The 22,388-nt window shown below is 44.2% G+C and overlaps 1 protein-coding gene across 1 annotated transcript in view; it reads left to right on the top strand.

Annotated features, from left to right (window-relative positions):
- The window catches only part of LOC120836838 (ADAMTS-like protein 4), a 42,762-nt gene extending 25,901 nt beyond the window's left edge, over positions 1–16,861 (top strand). Inside the window, exons 7-9 of the mRNA XM_040205921.3 lie at positions 4,288–4,326; positions 11,269–11,331; positions 16,381–16,861. Coding sequence (XP_040061855.1) covers positions 4,288–4,326; positions 11,269–11,331; positions 16,381–16,703 — 425 coding nt within the window. The 3' untranslated portion in view covers positions 16,704–16,861. The remainder of the gene's footprint in view (positions 1–4,287; positions 4,327–11,268; positions 11,332–16,380) is intronic.
- The last annotated feature ends 5,527 nt before the right edge of the window (positions 16,862–22,388 follow it).

Below are 22,388 nucleotides of genomic sequence, written 5' to 3'. Positions count from 1 at the left end.
GTAAAGCTAGTGGCGCTTCGCGCCAAGCCTATCCCGGTGTTTTGTCTCGATCCGTGCGTAATAGCGGCGTACGATTCTTTGTCGCGGTAGCAAACGTCGATTCCTCTCTTCGACAACGGTTGAAGTTTCGCGGCAAAGTTAAATGGCGAACAGGTTCGGTCTGCCCTTGTTGCCGTCTGCTCGTCGTGTCCCTCGTATGAATGCACTGGAGAGACGGACGAACCGCGGACATACGTCACGTCATCAATCCGTCCGCGGATCAGTTTGTCGTGTAAATCGGCCATTAAATGCTGCGATCCACGCATTATTGGAGTTGGTAGGTAAGTGTGGCTGCTACGTTTCACTAATATATTTAGATTCTACTTTTTGTTTCCTTCTGCTTCATTGTCAGAAGAAAACAGAAGTGCATTAAATGTTCAATTTTGTTAAATATTTAATTTTTCAAAAATTTCCTAGAGTGCTGTCGATGCACAAACGCTGTATCTTCCTCTCGCGTAGATGACTTAAAAATTTTGCGCTCAAAAGCAGGAAAGAACTAGCCGTAAATTCGCGGTAAACTTAAACGCCGTCGTGAACATAAATGGTATTTGCGATCAATTTCAAGTGGAGCTTGTTACTGTAACCCAGTATGTAAGGAGTATGCATTTTAAATTTTAGAGCTATCTCTGAACGTGATTAAAAAAATCGTCACGCGCACGTAGCGAGCCTTGCTTGTCTCGAGCACCATCATCTAGGTTGGGGAGATTTCGTAGTTTTTAATAAAGAAACAGATAGATTACGATGACATTATCACAATGACGAACAGCTTCGTAAAACACGAGTGCGCTCCGTTTTTGCTTGGTTGATTCTGACATATCAATGCCGCGCGCAGGGCTCAGCAAGCAGCGCCAGTCACGGAATTCTAGAAGATTCGCGTTTATTTTTACTCGGCGCATCATTTCTATATTTTCGCCCTAGTTTCTTGTTTTTGAAAGTGCCTGTTCATTCTCATCCCGAACGCTATATGCCCGAACCTTCTCGACCGAATTTTCGCGATGCCGACGCACACTAGATAAGGAGCGGCCCGCGACCTTGTCGAGTAATGGCTCGTTCACACTTGCGAAATACGCACCCACCGCCGACTGAATTCGCTCGCCGAAAAAAAATCGGGCGGTCCACATTCGTTGCCGCCTGCGAAGTGCGCGGTGCGAGCGTCTCGCAGTTTCCCGAACAGACGAGAGCTGAACAAAGCTCCCGAACCTCCTCCTCGCCCGCGTGCGTCTCGTCGCCATCGTCACCAGCTCGTCAGCGGGGATCTGACGTCAGCAAGCGCCACTTCCCCCGTGCGTTCTGATTGGCTAGCGGCGAGAGAAAACTTTTTTCCGGCGTTCAATATTGGTCCCAGAGCGTTCTTGCTTTCCGCCGGAAATTCTGCCTGCTTTCATCACCGGGCGTCAGAATTCTCGCGGATCCGGCCGCCGATTCCCAAGTGTGAACGAGGCATAAGTCTCGCTCTCGCTTGCTATTACGCCGCCAAATCGCCGCCCGCATTTCTGCTGCCTTGAAGCTCGTTCTTTATTTTATTTGGCAGAACTTCGCCAATTAACGTTTATTTTTAGTTCACTGTTCATCCTCTCGTCACCTTCATTTGTGACAATAATTCACTCATAAGGTGACAACGGCAAAGAGGAGCTTTAGTTGTCCCACCTCCAGTGCTAGCTTCCTACCTTCGACAACGGTTCGGCGTATCGCGTGACTTGATCGCGCGTGCGCAGTGATAGCACGGTGGAAGGCTGGAGCTGGGCGTTCTCGCTCTGTCAATTACTATAGCATCTGTCACCGCTCCTGTTCCCCCACTGATTGCCATCAAATATCGATCTATCTATATATACAGAGTGTTACAAAAGAAAATTTATAGCTTTTTTTTTTTTTTACCGCAAAAATAAACTAGTCATTGCCGAACGCTCATTCTTCGTCCGAAGGTAGCTCTAGATGTCACAACCAGGTGCCAAAGTTTCAGCCCGACCCGATAACTTAATCATAAGTTATAAGTGATTTTCTGAAAGTTTCAATGGGAAAATGAAGCCCATTTTTGCCCGTTTCCAGTTTCTGGTGCCTTAGAGTTCCATGTATACGAAAACTCCGTCGGCCGCCATTTTCCCATTGAACTTTTCAGAAAATAACTTATAACTTTTGAATAAGGTATCGGACCGGGCTGAAACTTTGGCATCTTGTGACCTCTAGCTTTACCTTTGGACGGAGAATGAGCGTTCGGCGATGCCTAGTTTATTTTTGCGGTAAAAAAAAACGTGTAAATTTTCTTTTGTGACACCCTGTATATACATAATTATCGATCTAACAAGTGTCGAAAGCGCGGGGGTAAATAATACGTTCAGTTGACGCCTCCATGATTCTCCACTATTCTTTTTCGCGTTAGATTTTAGATACCATTTTGTGATCCTCAGAACGTGAAGCTAACTATAGGGAGTATTTACTGGCGGCCATAGCTGTGTGTCCACATGCTGAGCGCGTGCTGATGGCGAGCTTCCACAGCTCTTTTGCAACGTGCATTCCGCACCATCAAGAGTGCCGGATTTAGCAGCCTATTGATGCGAGCTCGTTCTGAGCATACGCTCTAAACAACACCCACAAATATGGCGTCCAGTGAATCCTCCCTATTAGCGCCGAGATATTTCGGTGGCACCCTCTTATGGTTTCCCTCCGTGACGTCACGACTGGGATTTGCCTCGCCGTGAAGTCACCAGTTGCTATTCTGGCTACTTACCATCGGGGAAGACGACGAGATCGATGGTGTGTTGAAAAAAGCACAGTAGAAGCTAGGAGCCATACGCAATCCGAAACTAACACCGTCAAAGTTGACAATCTGGCAGTGCTCATATGCCCATGCTTTGGCCAATCGTGGAAAGCTGACCACAGCGAAACTTTTGGCCGCGCACGTCGCTAATACTCTGTTCACCCTTAAAGGGGGCCATGAACTGATTTTCAGCTTCTTCCTCCTTAGCTTCCCTCCTCAACTCCAAACAAAGACGAGAAATCACGTGGTCGCTACGTGCTTGGGCACCGTTGCGATGACTCCTAGCGTCCACCGCGCTTTTTAAGCACACCGTGGAGTTTGTAATTCAATAATGATGGTAAGTGCCGTCACGGCACTCATTGGCCACGAACGCGCATCCGTCGACGGATTGATTGCTGACAAGCGCTTAGGTCCGAGTGACCCAGTGCTTGTGTCTAGTGCGCTTGCTGGCGCCGACTGATGTCTTTTGCGTACAGCGGATGTATGACATTGAAAAGGCGGAGGGCCTTCAAAGGAAAGAAAATAGGAAATAATCCGCTATATACTTTTTTTTTTAATTTTCGTTCCAAATTGCATGTTTTTGTCTTTCTACCCTCTTTCTTTTGGCCCAACAAAACGACATGGGATTAGCAAGATTCCAATGTAAAAAACTTTTTCCCAGATCGAAATTTATTTCATCGCCCCTTTATAAAGGGTCCATAAACGATATTTTAACTTGTTCCTCCTTAGCTGTCTGTAATCCTCAGCTCAAAAGCGAATTGAGAAATCAAGTGGTCGTGACATGCTTGGGCGCCGGTGCGACAAATCCCAACTTCCACCCTGCTTTTTGAGCACGCCATACGACTTGTCATTCGCAAGTGTCAAACGCAACTTTCGAGAGGGAACTCATTTGCCGCGAACGGTGAATCTAAATATTCGTCGGTGGATTAATCGCTGTCGAGCGCATACGTCCGTGAGACGCAGTGCATGGCTGTGTTCCAAATCTTACCCAAATTGATCCGAGTTACTCCGGCGGGTCATGTCACGTGATAACACAGATTAGAAAAACGCTGGACACGGGTAGGTTTTAGAACGCCAAGGGTACAAAACCCTTACAAGATCGAGTAAATTTTGGAACACGGCCCTCGTGTCGAACGCGGCTCCCTCGCTCGGCTGGGGAGCTTCCGTTTCCGGCAGAAAGACATGCGTTACGTCACAGTCGCTGATTTCACATGTTGGTGGCCGAGTCTCGTCGAATCGAAAGAAAAAGCAGATGTAAGCTTTCATATCTTCTTTTTTTTGTTTTTTGTGCGCAAAATCGGAGGCAGTAATACGGGAAGGGGATTTTTGCTCCGGGTTTATGAACTTGGAAGATTAATTGGGTTCTTAATTTGCAAACAGCTGAAAAATCATTTCATGGTCCCTTTAGGATGAACGGAGTGTAGCAAACTAAACCTCCAAATGTTTTACTTATGATTACATCTTCCTCTTTTTTTTTTTTTTTTTTTTTTCAGAAACGAAACGCAGAACGAAGAAGGTGAAACCAAAGAAAGGTAAACGTTACTGGCATTTTGTTTATTTTATGGGAATATTTTGTCCTACTTTAAAGCTTCGGACGCGCCATGACATTATAAGAAAATGTGTTTTGCTAATTATCTTGTGTTTTACCTTGGACGACCTCAAGTACGTATTTCTCTTGTTCCAGTCGCACAGTCGCACACTTAGTAAAAAATAGAAAAAAAATGTCAATCTCTTTCTTATAAGTAGCCTTTAGTCATTGTATGTGTAAACGTATTCGTGTTACTGAAAAAAACTAACTGAATAATGTTACTTGGTCCTCGCTTTAGACAGTTACGTTACTCTAGTTCCTGGGATTCAAAAAGAAGTTATTACGTCAGCTCAGAAGTAACTAGCGGCTTTCTCGTTACTCTGCATGAACCCTTTTTTTGAAGCGGTAGCCGCCTTCCAATATTTTGAGTCATTAATAATACCTAGATGTTTAACGCACTCATGGACATCTGTTTTGTCATATACTTGTTGGCGCCTTTTTGCCGTGAGTCACAGGCACAAACTGGGGTGAAAAGCTCAATACCGTCAATTGTAACTCTGTCAAAAATGGTCGCTTATTCATTGCGTCCAGGAAAGGACAGTATTTCAAATACTAGTATTTGAAGTTTGAAGTTTATTCTGGTTTCTGACAGGCCATGCCCGGTAGGGAGGTAGAGAAAAAAGGCATTTCTGCCTGACTGGGCCTCTACCCCCAGTTCATTACGCACTACTTGCATTAGTTGCCATATAGAAGTAAATAAAGTAAGCAAGATATATATACCTACATAGCAGAAAACATGCACACTTTTTACACAAAATCGTAGAAATTATTTCACAAATAAAAACAATGATTAATCTGTCCTCAGATCAAGATACTATTACAAGAAATAAGAAAACAATTCACAAAACGTTTTAAAATTCTAAACCTAGCTAGATAATGCCACACAAAAATGACTATCATTCATACGACATTGATTCGTAATCACTGACGTATAATCACAAAATGATCAAAGGAGCGAAACAATCATAAAAATATGTACACAAAAATTTACAACCATGTAACAAACACATTTGTCATTGCAGCACTGGTAGGCGCAAAAACGAAACAATTTCTACTTGTTTTTTGAAGCTGTTACACCACCATATCAAACTTTTTCCAACTCGCCCAGTTAAACACCTTGTTACTACGCGTAATATATATAGTTGTGTACAAGGGTGTGTCTGATGTTACTTTTATATTTATTAAATGATACTGCAAAATCAGTACGCCCTTCAAAAATGCTTAGTAATGTAGGAACCTGATAATTTTGTTTTTGTTTCCCATAATTTCTCCTGTCCTTAGGAGTCTTGTGTTTGGCGTTTCTAAGAAGATAAGGTTGCGATGGCACTTCATTCATTTGATGGAAGTTTTTCTTTATATATTGTCTGCAGAAGTTTAAACTAATAAATCTGATTTGCTTTAAGCATGCTATTCTTTGTAAAATATAGACTGCTGTAAAAATCACGAACATTTCCTTCGTAGTTTTCTAACACGCGCAAAACCTTTTTTTGGAGAATAATTAACTTGCTATAATTTGTGGAAATAGTTGTCCCACCATGCCATAATTCCATAACAAAGTTTTCAGTAAAACAAAGAGTAATATAAGTTTTTGATAAGCCACTTTGGTAATATATTTGCTATTTTATATATACAGCCTAGTGTTCTCGATAGGTCCCCTTTTAATTTGTTCACGTGAGTGTTCCAAGTAATTGTTTCATGAAACCGGACGCCAAGAAACTTTGGTTCAGTAACCTGATATAGGGGGTGCTATTATATTGCAGATTTATTACACTAGTGTCGTGCTTATTGATAGGTCCAAATATAATGTACTTTGTTAGGTTCACATTTAGTTTAAGCGTGTTTGTTTCCAGCCATCCTGAAAGTTTTTGAAGATAATAATTTGCCTGTTGTTTTAAGAACACTTTTGTATTGCTGCAGACGAAAACATTAGTATCGTCAGCGTACATCACCATATGTGGGGAATCTGGGATGTCTGTTATATCATTTATATATATGAGAAAAAGTAGTGGGCCCAGCATCGAGCCCTGGGGCACTCCATGTTTTATTTCCAATTGCTGAGAATTGGCGTTATTGACATGTACAAACTGTTTACGATTTCGGAGGTAGGACTTGATTAGTTCAAACGCTACGCCACGTACACCACAAGTCTGAAGTTTTGACAGTAAAATATTGTGTTGTATCGAATCAAAGGCCTTGCTCAAATCTAGAAATAACCCGAGTGTATATAGTTTATTTTCGATGTTGGTTATAATTCTGTCTTTTATATTCGTAAGACCAAGTTCGTTCGATTTGTCCCTTTGAAAACCCTATTGGGACGTAGAGATTACGTTGTATTTTGAGAAAAAGAAAGCCTTTGCAATCTAACGTTTATCACGCTTTGAAATATTTTTGAGAATAATGGGAAAACAGATATTGGTCGGTATTTTTCCAGGTCATTATTGTTGCCCCCTTTATGCACTGCACTAACTCTTGCTACTTTGAGTTCGTCTGGATATATTCCTGTTTGCAACATGTTGTTTATAATATGTGCCAGGACTGGGCTTATTATATTTGACACCATTTTAACTGGCAAGGCTTTTATTTCGTCAGCCCCAGCCGGTACACTTGTCTTTTTATTTTTTTTTATCAAATTACTAACTTCGCATGGGGAAGTAGGCTCGAGCATTATAGGGCTTGAGATATTTGTAGTTTTATTTGTGGTACTGCTTTTGCTGTCGCCTTCCCTTTCTCGCGGAGCACCCACGTTTATTAAATGCTCATTCAGGGTGTTTGCAAGTTCCTCACCAACTATATTTCTAGCGTTTATAGTTATGTTATTCACACCACGCCGGACATAGTCTTCATTTGTTAAGCTATTAACCGGTTCCCACAGTTCCTTAGGATTATTTTAAATATCATCAAATTTGCTCAAAAAGTATTCAGATTTTGCCCTTTTAAGGTCGGAACTAAGCTTATTCCAGATTTTTTTTTCATTCACTCAGCAGCGCTTTATCACGCGACCTCACAAAACAATTGTACATGTTATTTTTCATCTTAGTTCTCTTGTATAGGTCGTCATCCACCCATGGCTTACGGAGTTTGGGTTTTGACGTTTTTCCTTGTAATATAGGGAATGCACAATAATACAACTTTTTAAATTCACTTAAAAACTTGCTCTAAGCAGTGGCCGCGCTTTCTTCGAAGTAGACGGCTGTCCAATTGAATCTCTTAACGAGTTCGTGAAATATGTTAAGTGTTGTTTCGTTTATTTTTCGGTAGCAGTAATTAACTGGGTCATTTTTTCTCGCCTTGTTTCGGACGGCGGCTTAGGCAGAAAATGGGCAGGTGGTCACTAATGACCTATGTGCAAACTCCAAGGTACAATTTAGTTTGTTTAATGTTTGTTATGCATACGTCTATTGATGTGCAACTCTCACTTGTTATTCTGATTGGTAGCGATATCACGTTTGAACATCCGTAGGACAGAAGGAGGTCATTTAAATCTGTCGCGTGAGACTCATATGCAAGTGTGTCGATATTTATATCATCCATAACCATTAGAGAACGCTTCGTTAAACAAAGAAAAATAAGCAAGTTGTCAAAGAAATCAAGAAACACAGATTCGTTTCCCGTAGGTGGTCTATGTGCAGCAACAACAAACATTGTTTCCATGCGAACAACTAGACACTCGATATCTGCATCGATTACAAAATATTCGTCCACAACAGTAAAAAAATAGAAGACTCTAGATATATCAAAATTCCACCTCCTCGTTTTTTATCTCTGTTTAAATTTACGCAGTTGTAATTCGCAAAACTCGGCGGTATCTTGTCTTCTCGCAACCATGTTTCCGTGGACAACAAGGCATCAGAGCGCAAGCAGAAGAAATGAAAAAAGAAATCAAGCGCGTCTTGTTTCCTTCTTATACTTCTAGTATTTAGATGAATTGCAGAAAAACATGGCTTGTAATTTTTGTATCTACCATTTAATTACTCCCTATTAAATTATTTACATGACTGAGCATATATAAATTTGACGAAACAGGATCAAATGACGAGTGCAAAAACTAAAAGTCTACGTCATTCTTTCCAATTATCAACCGTACACACAATCTTCAAAACATTCAAGCCATCATCCTTACGCGCAAACACTTTCCCATCGGTAGTCCAGACGTAATTTCACCTGATCTGTTTTTTTTACCGACAGCTGCCCCCAATAGTTCTTTGCTTTGTCGTGTTAGGTTGATGAACACAGGCGTCGTCGTCCTAGTCAAAGTGTAACCAAAAGCTGCAGCAGTGAGCTTCTTTTTTTTTTTTTTGCCTTCATAAGTACAGCATTTCTCTTCGTGCGTTGTATGAAGCGCACGATGATGTTTTGCTCGCGTGGTTTAAATGCTGGTACCCTATGGCAGATATCTATGTCTGAATTTGTAATGGGCTCCTCCAGTGCGTCACGAATCATTTTGATGACGCCATAGGGGTTGCCCCCTTCAGGCACTCCTTTTCAGTCTTGGGTAAGTTACTTTTAAAAAGTGATTCGTTACAGTTACTCTCAGTAAAAAAGTAGCGAAGTTACCGTTACAGTTACCGCAACAAAAAAGTAACTCGTTACATTTAGTTACTTTTAAAAGTAACGACGTTACTTGTCAGTTACTTTTCTAGAATGCTAAAAATTTATGAAACGCTAGAAAACGCCCCTCACCAAGTTTTATTGCATAAAATTAAAAAGCATGCTTTTTAGTTTATATTGAAACTTAGCAGCAGTTGCTTTTTGGAAATAGTGGCTGAAAGTTTCCCTCGTTTGATGGCGAGCACGTCCATGACTTTGCTGAACAGGCCCCGCGCAACCAGAGCAACAAGCAAACACCGCGCAAACAGCAGTAAATTTTGCCTCGACTATTGCACCACGCCGGAGTAGTGGCGCAAATCGAAATACGAAACATGCGCAGTGCGAAGTAGTGTCGCTAATCAAAATACGAAACCTTTGCAGTGCCCTCCGTGTGTATTGTAGTTTCACGGTTGATTCACCCGATTAAAAAGCCTTTGCACAGAAAAAAGAACAACCGCGGCAAAGATAGGGCTTTAAGCTATATTAAGATGTAAGTGTTCTGTCACAAAGTACAAACGCGTGCAAAACATAACTAGATTTTTTTTATCACATCTGCACGTGGCTATTGGCGACGTGACCGATCGAAAGCGTCGCGGTGGTCGGCCCTCTATGATTGGCCGAATGCTGACTTGACGTTAGCAAAGGATTCCTCATCGACGGAAATAAGAGGAATGTAAGAACTCCAATTTTGACGGTGTTGGCAGTATTGGTTCAAAAGTGCAATGATTTCCAGCTTAATTCCACCATGCTAATTAGAAACACCATCGAACTTGTTGTTCACAGGGTAATTACGTCACGAGAGGTAACCATAGGAGGGCGCCACCCAAACATTTCGTCGCTAATATTAGGGTCGTGAATCGCGAGGAAGAACGTGTTCACAAGTTTGTTCCAGGCCAACTTGACACTAGCAATGTCAAAACAGCAATTTGGAAAGTGTAAGAAATAGCTAGATTGTACTTGTTCAAGGATATATTATTCATGAAAAACTGGAAAGTAACGACAAAAGTAACGTCGTTACTTTCATCGTTACCTCAGGATAAAGTAATAGAATTACAGTTACAAGTTACATTTTTAAAAAATAACTCCTTACAGTTACAAGTTACCAAAAAAGTAACGAAGCAACAGTAACGCGTTACTAGTAACGCGTTGCTACCCAAGACTGCTTCTCTCGGTTATTTGAGCGTTGGTATTGTTCTAATTCCTCGATCCCCTGACTCAGTATTTTATTTTCATTTTGTAGCTCACAGTTTCTCTTTGTCAGTTCCTGGATTTCCTTCCTTAGTTGTTTTACGTCGCTTCCAAACGACTCAATTTCGTCGCAAGTGTCGCTGCGAAACTTCGTACTTTCCTTTAAAATTCGTAGGTCGGCTCTTAATTCGCGACGAAGCTCGTCGAGCGCCTTTGCAAGCTCCCTAGATTCCTTAGCTTCTTTACCGTCCTTAGTCATGATGGCCAGACAGACACAAGAAATACACGGTTAGCTGTGTTCGGCAGCAGTGCATACAAACAAACGCGTAAGCATTCTAGATATTTTCGCATTTTGTATTTTTTATTTAATTGCATATTGGGCAATGCATTTGTCAACTCTACTTACAATTCAGTATTTTAAACACAATGTATATTAAATAAAGCCCCAAATACAATTTCGTGCGCTGCTCTTCGCAATAAGATGGGATTATAAAGACTCTTCGCGAAGGAAGTCATATGCAAAGAACGTGAAACTTGCTGGAATTTACGCAGAATTAAATTTGAAGAATAAGAGGAAGCGTAGAACAATGAATTCATGTATTAAATATAATTAAATGCCTTTTTGGTTGTGTGATTTCATCGTTGAAACATGTCGAATTATCCACATGTTCCTTTTGAAAAGCTTCGATGCATCAACTAATACTTCTTAATTAATCCTTCACGGAGCACATTGTTTTCCCTCTGTTGTATCTGCCTATAAAGTTATGACAAATAAATTTTATATTTAGAGCTGCAACATTCTTTCTAAGCACTTTTTTCTTAGTCTATATGAACTCCACTTTTTATTTTGGCATGGCCTTTAATTATTACTTTGTTTCAATTAAAATGTATTTCCTGAAAAGGGTATTGAAATTTGCAAGTAAATATATTTTTGCCAAAGTATTCCGTATATGTATTTGAATACATTTTTCAAGTATTCTGCTCATTCCTGATCTCTTTTCTCGAAACGTAACTAAATCGTTCCTTAGGCGTTACGTATAAGTCTGCGTGCGGCTAGCTAACACGTACGAGCCGGACCTGGTGGGAAGCCCGTGTTTCTATTTTTCTTCAGGCCGCTGTCCAATCTGTCACCGGGCCAGAAACCAAAGGAGGCACTTCTGCAAGAGCGACATTGGTGAGAACATCAACGTGTTTCGAACGAAAAACATTTTTCTGCAACGTTCTTCCGTCCGGAAAAACGCGTCTCTGGCTACTTTTGAATGGACGCGAAACGAGCCGCGTCATATCTTGAGCGGACCAATCATGCACACACAACCCTCCTCTTTTCTTCTTCTACCCAATCATCATCTTCAAATCTCGATGCCACGTAAATCCAGCGTCTGACTGGTGCGTTCACCGTCTTATGCACCAACAGGCTGTTTTCAAACGAGCCCTGCGTTCGCCAACACCAGGGTGTCGGGACTGCGCATGTGCAGAAACCACACTCCCGGAGAAGTGTCTGCGCATGCGCAGTGCCGACGGAAGCGTCACCGCAGTTGTCGTGAAGTCAGAGATTTGTGTTGGTGTACGCGGCCAATGAAGGCGGCCGAAACCGACATTCTCAGAAAAGAAGGCCGAAGCGGAGGTTTTCTACGCCATTACCGCTGGTCAACACGCAGCACTGAATAGAGAAGAGTGCTGTGTCCACATTCGGTTTAAACTTGCGTTCAACCAGTTTAAATGGCGAGTCCCGCCCGAACGCTGACAGAGCACTTAAAGGGGCAGTGCAACGGTTTTAATGTTGAAAGAATTGCCAGTTTGCATTTTTTATATTGTTCATACAAGACCAAGCGACCAAAAACGCGTCACCTTTCCCCGAAAAACGGTTATTCTGCCGCGTAATCGCTAGGCGAAAAACTAATTATTTGCCGATCTGCAGCCGCCGGTGGCGGCTAAGAGAATTCGGAAGTCAACAAACCCTGTCCCCCTCCGCTGCTACACTCGCCGTCAGCCCCGTGGCGAACCGTCTTTTGTGTTCATCACTCGCCGCGACCTTCGACGAGGCCAATCCTTTGAAAGTCGACAATATCGGAGAAAGCGGCTGGGGTCTCTGAAGAGAGGGCCTAAGGGGAAACCACGTGAACCCCCAGAGACGTCACTCGAAAGTCAGCGTGGAGAGTTGAGAGGCACTTCGACCTTCGATTTGTTTCATTTTTTTAAGAACTAGCGCTCGCAAGAAAATGCGGCCTTCGGTTTTTTGTTTCATAGGTGACGCGGATTAATTTCCGCAGTTAATTGGCCAAAGTCTGAAAATTGTTGCACTGCCCCTTGCATCGCGCTGGCTTCCGTTAGGTGGCGTTGACAACCCAGCAGTACAGATTCCGCGAGTTAACTTTCCCGTGGAACAAGAAGGAAGTTAAGCACGGCAAAATATAGAACGATGCCAGCGAATGATGGAGACAGATTATAACTAGGCCACAAAAAAAAAAAGCAATGCAGTGTGCGCAATAAAAATTGAGCATGACGTTTTGCATGCTCGTTGTCCCCGCCAACGTCGCTGGGGTCTCTATTCTTCTTTCCTGTGTGTGGCCTTGTTTTCCAAAATGCATTGTACACGACTCTCATCGAACGAGAAAAATGGTACAAACATGTGAGAGAAAAGAATCTCGTGTGCGATGAAGCTCCGTCGACGCATTCGTTATGCTCTTCGATGGGTTGCAGACATCTCAACCGCGAGTGCTTTGCTCATTGTAGCGCGTCTGGCAGTTCTGTTAGTCGGCAAAAAACAACGTATTCTCCGGAGTATTTCATCCCCCATCCACCAAAACAAAAATCCTCGTTCGTAAAAAAAACAAAAGACGTCGATTACCGATAGCCATAAAAAAGCCAAAGCAGCCATTGCTACGACTAGCAGACCACTGCGTCTTAGTGTCTACCCACTATATCTTCCAGTCAGAGCTCGGCGCTGTGGCGTCACTGTGTACCACCTGCACAAGGAGTAGACAACTTGCTCGCCGCATACAACGCGTGAGAATATACGGTGTTTTTCAAAGCTGAATAGATTTGTTTAGAACGAGCCGTAAAGCTACACGTATGTGGTTTGTGTGGGTGGGTTATACGGCCATGGGGACATACTGTAGGGGCTAATCATAACGGTCAATCGCCTAATTTAGCACAGTTTATTAAATTACATTTTAGAGCGCAGCTCTTAGGCGCCCGTTTCCGGCTTGAGCGGCGTTGCCGTTGTCGTAACCGTGAGGCAACGTAACCCCCCCTGAGATCGCGTGACCTCTGTGACGTCACGCGGGTCATGTGACCTCAGGGGGTAGTCACGTGACCTCAGGGGGTAGTCACGTGACTTCGGGGGGCTCACGTGACTTCGGGGGGTTCACGTGACTTCGGGGGGTTCACGTGACTTCGGGGTATTCACGGGACCTCAGGGGGCACGTGACGTCACGGGGGCCACGTGGCCCCGTGGTGGAGTAGCAGGCAGGATGACGAGGGGAGGAGAAGAAAGGAGGGGCATACTCTCCCCTTAGTAGCCTTTCATCCTCCTGCTCAAGAGCTGCGCTCAAGTTCTGGGCTACAGGGAGTTGTAAACGGCTTTCATTTTTTATGAGGGAAACTAGATAGTGATGTTTCGTTAATATGGACACCTCCGTTCCCCCCAAAATTGTTCATAACGTGAGTTGCCCATAATGACGAGACAAAAATGTACGAATTTTTCCAGTTTCTTTGAAAATGTTGACCATATAGCGGGGTATTCATATTAGCGGGGTCCATATTAACGAGACATGACTGTATGTCATTCTAACTGGGAATTTGCGGGGCGTCATCGAAAACCACTAAATCAACTCTTTTTAGAAAAATATACGACAGGAGCAGCATTTTATGGCGTGCTGAAAAAAACGCTGTTTGGACGCGTTTCTAGGTTTTGGTTTCTTATCGCAGCCCATCTTTGTGCCCGCGCTGCTGCTTCCCGGTGGTCGCTGCGCGAAGCCGTCACCTCGCGTCTCTCGTACGATGGAAAGAAATATGGCGCACTTGTGTTGCGCGTTGTGGCCACTGGGGAGCAGGACCGCGGGCACAAAGATGCGCTCTGATAAGAAACCGAAACCTAGAAACGCATCCAAATTGAACATTTTTTTACCGAACGCCGTAAAATTCTGCTCGTTTTATATATATATATTAGAAGGTTGATTTAAAGGTTTTCGATGACGCTCAGCAAGTTTCTATTTGGATCATTATATATATATTTTCACTGATTAAAAGAATAATTGACCAATTTTACTTAATTAGCCGGCTGACCGTTAGGATTAGCCCTCTATATTCTGTCCCCCTGACCTAATAACTCACCTCCACAAAGAGCATAAGTGTAGCTTTCGCGGCTTTTTTAAAACAAATGTTAAGCTGAAAAAAATGCGCCCTGTATAGTGTCACAGAAAGGGCAGCAAAATATATCACACAGTGTATCGTTTAGATAATAGGGACACAGACAAGCAGATCGGTGTGGCCATGGCTGCTGCTGGTTCGAACAGCGCGTGTCATTTTTATTCGCACTTGAAGGAAGCTCCCCCGTGCTGCTCGGTCATGCTAGGCCCATGGCCGATTCACAGGGGTCTTCCTGTAACGCTAAAGGTTGTCGAGATCTTGGCGGTGACTTACACAACCGCCGGCAAAGTTCTCGAACAAATTCGGGCGTCGTCATCGCTGCGACGACCCAACCTCTTGTTACTGGGCAGGCACGTAGCCAGGGAGGAGAAAGGGGGGGGGGGGGGGGGGGGGGGGAAGAGAAGAAAGCTTGAGGACGGCTTCGGAGATGTCAAGCGAACAGCTCTTTTTCTTCCCTCTTGCTTTTTACAAACACGTCGGTTCGAGCTATGTACACGATGGCCCGCCGATTTAAGTCCATAGGGAGTATTCACCGGAGGCCATACTGTGTGCGTGGTTGCTGAGCGCATGCTGACGGCGAGCTTCCCCAGTTCTTTTGCAACGTGCATTCCACACCATCAAGATTGCCGGTCTTAGCAGGCTATTAATGTAAGCTCGTTCTGAGCATGCACCCTATGCATCGCCCTCAAATATGGCGTCCAGTGAATGCTCCCTATAGCCTTCACATCTGACGTAGATGTAGGCGTGCAAATCGAAGCTGAGAGACCTGTACACGTCGCTAAATAGAGAGAAGCCCCCGCCACCCCGCTGCACCACCAAACATGATAACAAGCTGACCACATGCAAACCTCAGCAGATCTTTCCATGCCGATTTCCTGCGGCGCTATCGGCCAAACGGATGCTGTGTAAACGACCGGCTCTGGGAGCATCCCAAAAAGTAGAGGACACTACATCCAACAGCCTGCACCACATAATAGACATGCAAAGACGGGAATCTCGTGGCTGCACTCCCGACTTTTGCGTCCACGACGCACTGGTAATTAATTATTCGTGACCACGTCGGGAGAAGGATATTGAAGCCTTTCGAATGGTGACGAGCTCGCAAATCATAGGCTCATTGTCTCTTTTGCTCAGAAAGACCTCGAAGCCCGGCCGGCTATAATGATGCCATTTTAGTCCTCAATCCCCCTCCCCTTCTTTTATCTAATGCTTGGAAGTCGTGGCCTCAGCAAATACCCCCCTGCTCCACAAAAGACAAACATTCTGGCGACGGGTTTGCTACTGTGGTTGCCGTTGACTACAGACGCCCGCTCTGGCTGCACCAGAGCAGGCCTCTTTAGTATCTACTTTCAATGCTGTATCCACCGCTAGGCTCGCAACGGCTTGCAACAGTTGTGACGTTGCCGGGTGGAAATGGGAGACAACATAAAAGCATGTTAACTCACCACTAGGACACACGTGATAGGCACCGTAGTATCGCTAAAGACAATGTGTACACACCAAAGGCCCAAGGCAAATCTGTTCAGTTGTAGCGACCAAGGAATGCCATCTACTGTTAATTGTTTAATAGGTAAAAGGCCCCAAGTGACCCATAAAGATGCCCTAACAACCGAAACATTGTGAGGATTAAATAGTACTTGGTGACAGGTTAAGAATGCAGTAGCTCCGCGGCAACCAGCGGAAACTTTCTGCCTCTGATAGCTCTTTGGCGCACGTGAAGCCAAAGCCAGGCGACCGGTAACAAGCTCGCGCTGGACGCGGAGCAGATACTGTTTTTAGCTTGTCATCGACTGTAGCAAATGCGCGAACATTGATTTATAAAAGCTTTTCTTCCTTTTTTTGTTGCTTCCAGTGGTTCATGCCCTTGTGCTCTCCTTCGAGCGCCTCGACGGATCTCTGCGCTACGACGTCATAATATCGGAGTCCTACCGTAACCTACTGGACCTCCAGCAGCGGGAGTTCTTCTGGGTCCCGGACGCCAGATGCCCGTGTCCCAAACTCCGGGTGGGTCGCGAATACGTCATCACCGCGCAGGCTCACAACGACCTCCTCAACAAGGAATCCAAGTTCGTCGTGGACAGCACGTGCTTTGTGCGCCGATTCACGGAACGGAGACGCAAGCAACTCGAAAGGCTGCGTGAGACACAGTCCAGGCGCTGCAATGTGACGACTTAGCGGCAGTGTTCGGTTGCTCGAACCCTGCGCCCCAGAGTTCGTAATCACGTGGCGGGTGCTGACCGTGAATTGTGATGCCATGTGGTCGTTTTCGCCTGAGCAGGGTTGTGACACCACGGTACGTGGTTTGCGGGAACAGAGCAAATGATAAAGCCCACATCGTTGCTTCGAATCATCTTGTGAAGTAAGGAACGTCATCTGGTCCCGTCTAGTGAAGACAACGCCACCATATTGAGAAGGAACAGGCGTGGTCTTGACGCGGTGCCACCTCGAGCAGAAACTGCTGTCATCTCGTTAAAGTATTTGACTCAACTTGAGAGCTAGTCGGTGCAGCCTGTCATGTTGTCCTCTCCTTCCCTGTGGGCTAGTACTTTCATTGTCGCCACACTAGCGAGGCTAACTCGTTTGCGCCTTGCAATTTCTAACCCACCACCTTCTGAACAGTCATCTCTCTTCTGATCGACGTCTCATTGTATCTGGGCAGCTACCATCGTCTCAACCATTCAACGCCAGCTTGGAGTACGCGGCAGTTTCTTCTGAACGAACCAGCTTCTCTTCAGTGTATAAAATTTGTATACGTCTCAACTTGAGACGTCTTGCAATGGACAATCAAGTGTCGTGCGAATGTTGTGCAACGCATGTCATGTACACTTCATTTGCGGAAAGTGATTTGCAGACGACATCCGTGTCCCACCGTCTTGTTTCTTTCGTAGTGGAAAAATTCAAATACGCGCGAGCTTTTCTCCCAGCTAAATTGTATTGACGGATCATGGTTCGGAACTGGCTTGCTGATACCAGCTTTTAAGTTTGCCACGTCCCCAACGCTGTTCAACTAATCGCTTCTTGTGACAAAAGAAGCAAAACAAGTTTGTTTAACTTTCACTTTCATTGGTACTTTGTGAATAAACATGTTGCTGTTATGGTAGTTAGCAAGGCGAAAAAGGACCGAACGTTTTGAGACGCATTGGTTCACGCATGATTATCGATGTGCCTAGTACTAGGCAAATCATATCAAGACGTTGGCAAAGTTCACGTGTCTTGATGCTGCGGGGGTAACCAGGAAATTGTCATGCGGATTTTGTGGCAAAACGCTGCCTGTCGCCATTCGGCATCGTCAAACATTTCAGTGTAGTCAAATATCTCTGTTCAACTTTGCACATGTTGAGTGAGGAGACTGCTTTGTTTCGGTGTCTAATTCATTCTAGAGTCTCGCAGTAATTCTATTGAGAAAAATGCGATACTATGTTCATGTCGACATGGCAGTTGCTTAGATAGCAGTGAATGCCACTTATGCTTGTGCGTTTGAATTGTCGTAAAAAAGCGCATACAGGGTGCAATCCTTTCGAAGTTTATTTCTGCCCATGTTGGAATTGCAAGAGCGGAGCATTTTTCGATCATTTTGTCGAATGTTCTCTTGACGTTTTGCAGCACCAAGAAAACTCCAACGTGCCGTTTTAAAGTCGAGGTTATGCTGCATGCTGTCTTCCTAAACCTTCATTGTGCACCGCTAAAAAAAACAAAAAAAAACGTAATTCATAATTCGAAACAGAGTAAAAAGTTAGCGAGGATAATGCCTACGCCCCATTCGCGACCGCTTCAAGCTCCTCGGCCATCTTGATGGCGTTTCTTTCCGCTTCAGTTTAACGACTTTTTTATATATTTGAAACACCGCCGCTCTACTTTACATTTTTTTTACTTTGAAAAGTATGTGCGTGCTTGATTTTGGGTAGCTGGATGGGAAGAGAAATTTTGATATACCTCTCGCATTTTCTACACTTGTTGATCCCCGGTGGCTTTCTTCGGCTAGTGCATCCGTGCGTCTGACTGTATGTGTGCACCTAAAAAGGGCACGTGTTCTTGTACAAAGCACAGATGTGTGTATTCCGCGAAGAGCCTCTTTTTTTTTTTTTTTTTTGCAAAGCAATACAATTGTTTGTTGTTCGTTCTGGGATGTGTTTCTGTCTGTTTTTATTCGATGTGCGTAAACCCGAGGTCCCTCTGGTAATTCATTCTACAAAATACACACTTCAGGCACTGTCTGAGGCGTGGTTTTTTCCTGTTATGACGGCTCTAACATTTGCCGTAGTACATTCTGTAGAAATGTTTGAAGTATACATATGTACATAGCAAACCCACTTAATTCGAACGTGCTTGATTCGCCTACTTCGAAAGAAATGCGTGTGCGCAGACCATTTTGTCTTCAGCTCTACAGCCAACACCTCGTCTTTTGTATACTGTACGAGCGTCATGACAGCGGCTTTGTGGATGTTGTCATGTTTAGTTTTAACCTAGATAATGTCTGCCGTGATATACTATGTATACCTCGTCTCGCTTGCACATGGTAACGGCCACACACAGGTCAGTGTTAGTTGCTTCCGTCGGTGCTCCCGTGGTTTGTGCGTTCGTGCAGCCTAAACGACATTAAAAGCGGCAAGTACATGCCTTGGTTGCCGTATAGCTGGAGTGTCGAAATTTGAATTTGAAATTTAGTTTAATTTGATACATTTATTTATTTGTTTGTTTGTCCGTCCGTCCTAAAGGCCCTCACTGGCATTACATAGGTTGGGAAAGCGGTGGTACAAGGTTTGATACAAATGTGTCAACTGGTGAAAAAGAGCTATTACATAGTTGGCATAAAGAATATCAAACAAGCAATAAACAACATAAATAACACGAACACTGGATTAAATCCTAACACAGAGCAGCACTATACAAGTTTATACATATTACTAAAAGAGCTAATGAACATATCTGGGGAAGTGATTAACGCGATTTCTCTGGGCAGGCTGTTCCATTCGGCGATGGCAAGAACCGGAGGGGAATTTTTGAACAAGTTGGTACGGGCAAAGACAGGCGATACTTTAAAGTGATTATCTACGCAAGACGAAATACGATGTGTGGGCTGAATGAATAAGATCATAAAGGGAGATGATCCATAGTGGACCTTGTGGGAAAAAGGACATGCGAGCAATACATCACCTGTACCGCAATTGGGTTAGGTTGAGGTTAGCTTTTATGTTAGGCACACTAAAAGTCGCGGGTTATAAATCTTGCAGCTTTATTTTGAAGTGCCTCAATTTGGTTAGCTAAGTAAAGCTGATGAGGGTGCCATCTTATGAGTGCATATTTCAACTGCGACCTGACAAGGGTAGTATAAGCGAGGAGTTTCGTTTCTTTTGTCCAGAGCAATAAACGAAACTTCAGCTAGTTTTAATCTATTCGAGTCAAAAACAATCCTAGTATACGTAAGGTAGCATAGCACAACACTAGCAAACAGCAACCTGCCTTTCGACTTAAAACGCGTTCCATTTCTTTTTTTGGGGAAGCCGCGAGCCGCACTTTAATGCGCGAAGAGCCGCATGCGGCTCGCGAGCCGCAGCTTGGCCACCCCTGAGTTATTGCATGCGATGTAAATTGACTTCTCCCAGGCTTGACCAGCACCTTCCGTTGAGTGGTCCGGGTGGCTCATCGTGGAAGCGAAGGAGGAACAGACAAAAGTCTGCGTGTGTTGCTCACGTCGCGATGTCTGTAAGCCTTTTTTTTATTCTGTAGATGTTTGCCGGTGTACCGTTTACATCTCCTTTACATCTTTCACCTGTCTGTTGCGTGTCTTTTGCGCTTTTTTCACGTGTATCTCACTTCTCGTTTTCGCGTCTTTTACAGGTGAGGAGAAAGAAGGGGTACGACAATGTTTATGTAGGAAACGAATTCGCTATCATTCTTCCGTTGTACATTGTCATTGTTTTTCTAGAACCTACAGTTTCAAGGCAGTAGACACCGCAAAAGGTGCCGCTACTCGTAAGAAGCGCAAAATAAACATTTTTTTGTTTTTGTTTTATTCAGGCACTTAGCTGTCTATAAAGAGTGACTGCTGAAATTTCCGTCGCGTCAGCCGGCGTGCAGGCATACTCAAGCAGGAACTGAACAGAGCCACTAGGTATGCTACGCTTTCGAGTGACAATAAACAGTTTTAGTATAGCGTTGCTGGATCTTACGTACGCAATACGCAATAGTATAGCGTACGCTAAAAAAGACCTGCTCGGACCGAATTTAGTTGTGCGTTACGTTTTCAAGTGAACACCGTGCATGATTTTGGTTAAATTTGCTAGAGCCGTAGAATTCCGCGTGCTTATAGCGCAACCATGCTCCTGGAAAGAAATATTAAAAAATAAAAAGTGTCCAATCATTTTATTTCAGATTAAACCAAGCCACAGCTGCCTAGTCAAGCGCGCTTTTTTGTGGGGTACAGAGGCTACGAGTGCGTAGCCGAATTCGACTACGGAGCCTCCGTCAGTCGCCCCGTGGAAACGGCACCTTTTATAAATGCTATCGCAGAATGAAATTCATGACCCTGATGTCCAGTGCATAGCGAGAACTTCGGCGATTTCTTTTAGAGTCGTTCGTCCGTCGGCGATGAACTGTGGGAATGGGCTTAGCGTTGAGCAGATCGCAGCGTCAACGCACACTGCGAGCGGCGAACATTTCCACTGTGCACTCCTTCAGCTGCAGGTCGATCTGATTCCACCGCGGTAGGTCCCAGAAAGAATCGCCGAGCTGAACACCACGCAACTTCACGTAACACAGAACTTCGAAAGCACCACGTCGCCCTTGCTGCGCCAGTCGAGGCAACCGCCATCTTGAAACTGGTGCTCTCGATGCGTCCGAGATCTCTCGAGAGCGTCCCGCAAGGCCCGCTAGCCAGCAACGCAAAATCCCCAGCGTTGCGTGCGTACGCAATACGCTAGCCCATCTATTGCGTTCTGCGCATGCGCACTCACGACACGCAATCTCCTTGCGTACGCAAAGCTATAGCGTACGGTCCACTAAAACTGACTAATACGCTAGCCCTTCTATTGCGTTCTGCGCATGCGCACTCACGACCCGCAATCTCCTTGAGTACGCAAAGCTATAGCGTACGGTCCACTAAAACTGTCTAATGTTTCAGCCGTTGCGTAGAATCAACGTTGCCAGTAGTCACCAGGTTCTGCCGACGTGCTTGAATAAAAATTAAAATGCTTTATTTATAAAAAAAAAAAAAAAAAAAAAAAAAAAGTTTAAACACCAATTAAGCTCTTTTACAGGGACTTTACGTTTCGAAGCCGATTCGGCCTCTACTTCAGAGACGACTACGATTATTGGCGTTGACGAGCAGTATTTTTTTCTGTTTGTTCCACAGTAGGTATCTGGTCTTCTACGTCTGTACCTTTTCAATAAAGTGACGAAGCCCGTTCTCATATGCGGATATTAAAGCTTTGAGAGACCCGTTGATGTTCCGTGGCTTTGTTTCAATACACCAGGATTCGAAAACAGCCTCCTTCAGGGATTTGTCTCAATGTCATGTAAGTCTTGTCACTGACGTTGAGGCAAATCCTCGAAAGATACTGTTCCTCGTATCCTGGCATACCCAAACAACGCCACAGAACATCAATAGGTCTCGGAGCTTTACCATCCGGATATGTGAACGGGTTTCGTCACTTTATTAAAAGGTACAGCCATAGAAGAAGACCCGATACCCACTGCATAAGAAAAATAAAAGGACACTGCTCCTCAATGGTCATAGCCGCAGTCGCCCCTGAAGAAGAGGCCGAATTGGCTTCGAAACATAGGGTCCCTATAAAAGGGCTTGGTTGGTGCTTGAACTCTTTTATAATTAATTACTCCCAAGACAAATCTATGTCAAATGTT

This window comes from Ixodes scapularis, unplaced genomic scaffold (genome assembly GCF_016920785.2).
Source record: "Ixodes scapularis isolate PalLabHiFi unplaced genomic scaffold, ASM1692078v2 PGA_scaffold11__112_contigs__length_91849675, whole genome shotgun sequence".
Classification (NCBI taxonomy): Eukaryota; Metazoa; Arthropoda; class Arachnida; order Ixodida; family Ixodidae; genus Ixodes; species Ixodes scapularis.
Note: the sequence above shows the minus strand (reverse complement) of the source record. Positions and strands in the feature narration are given on the sequence as shown.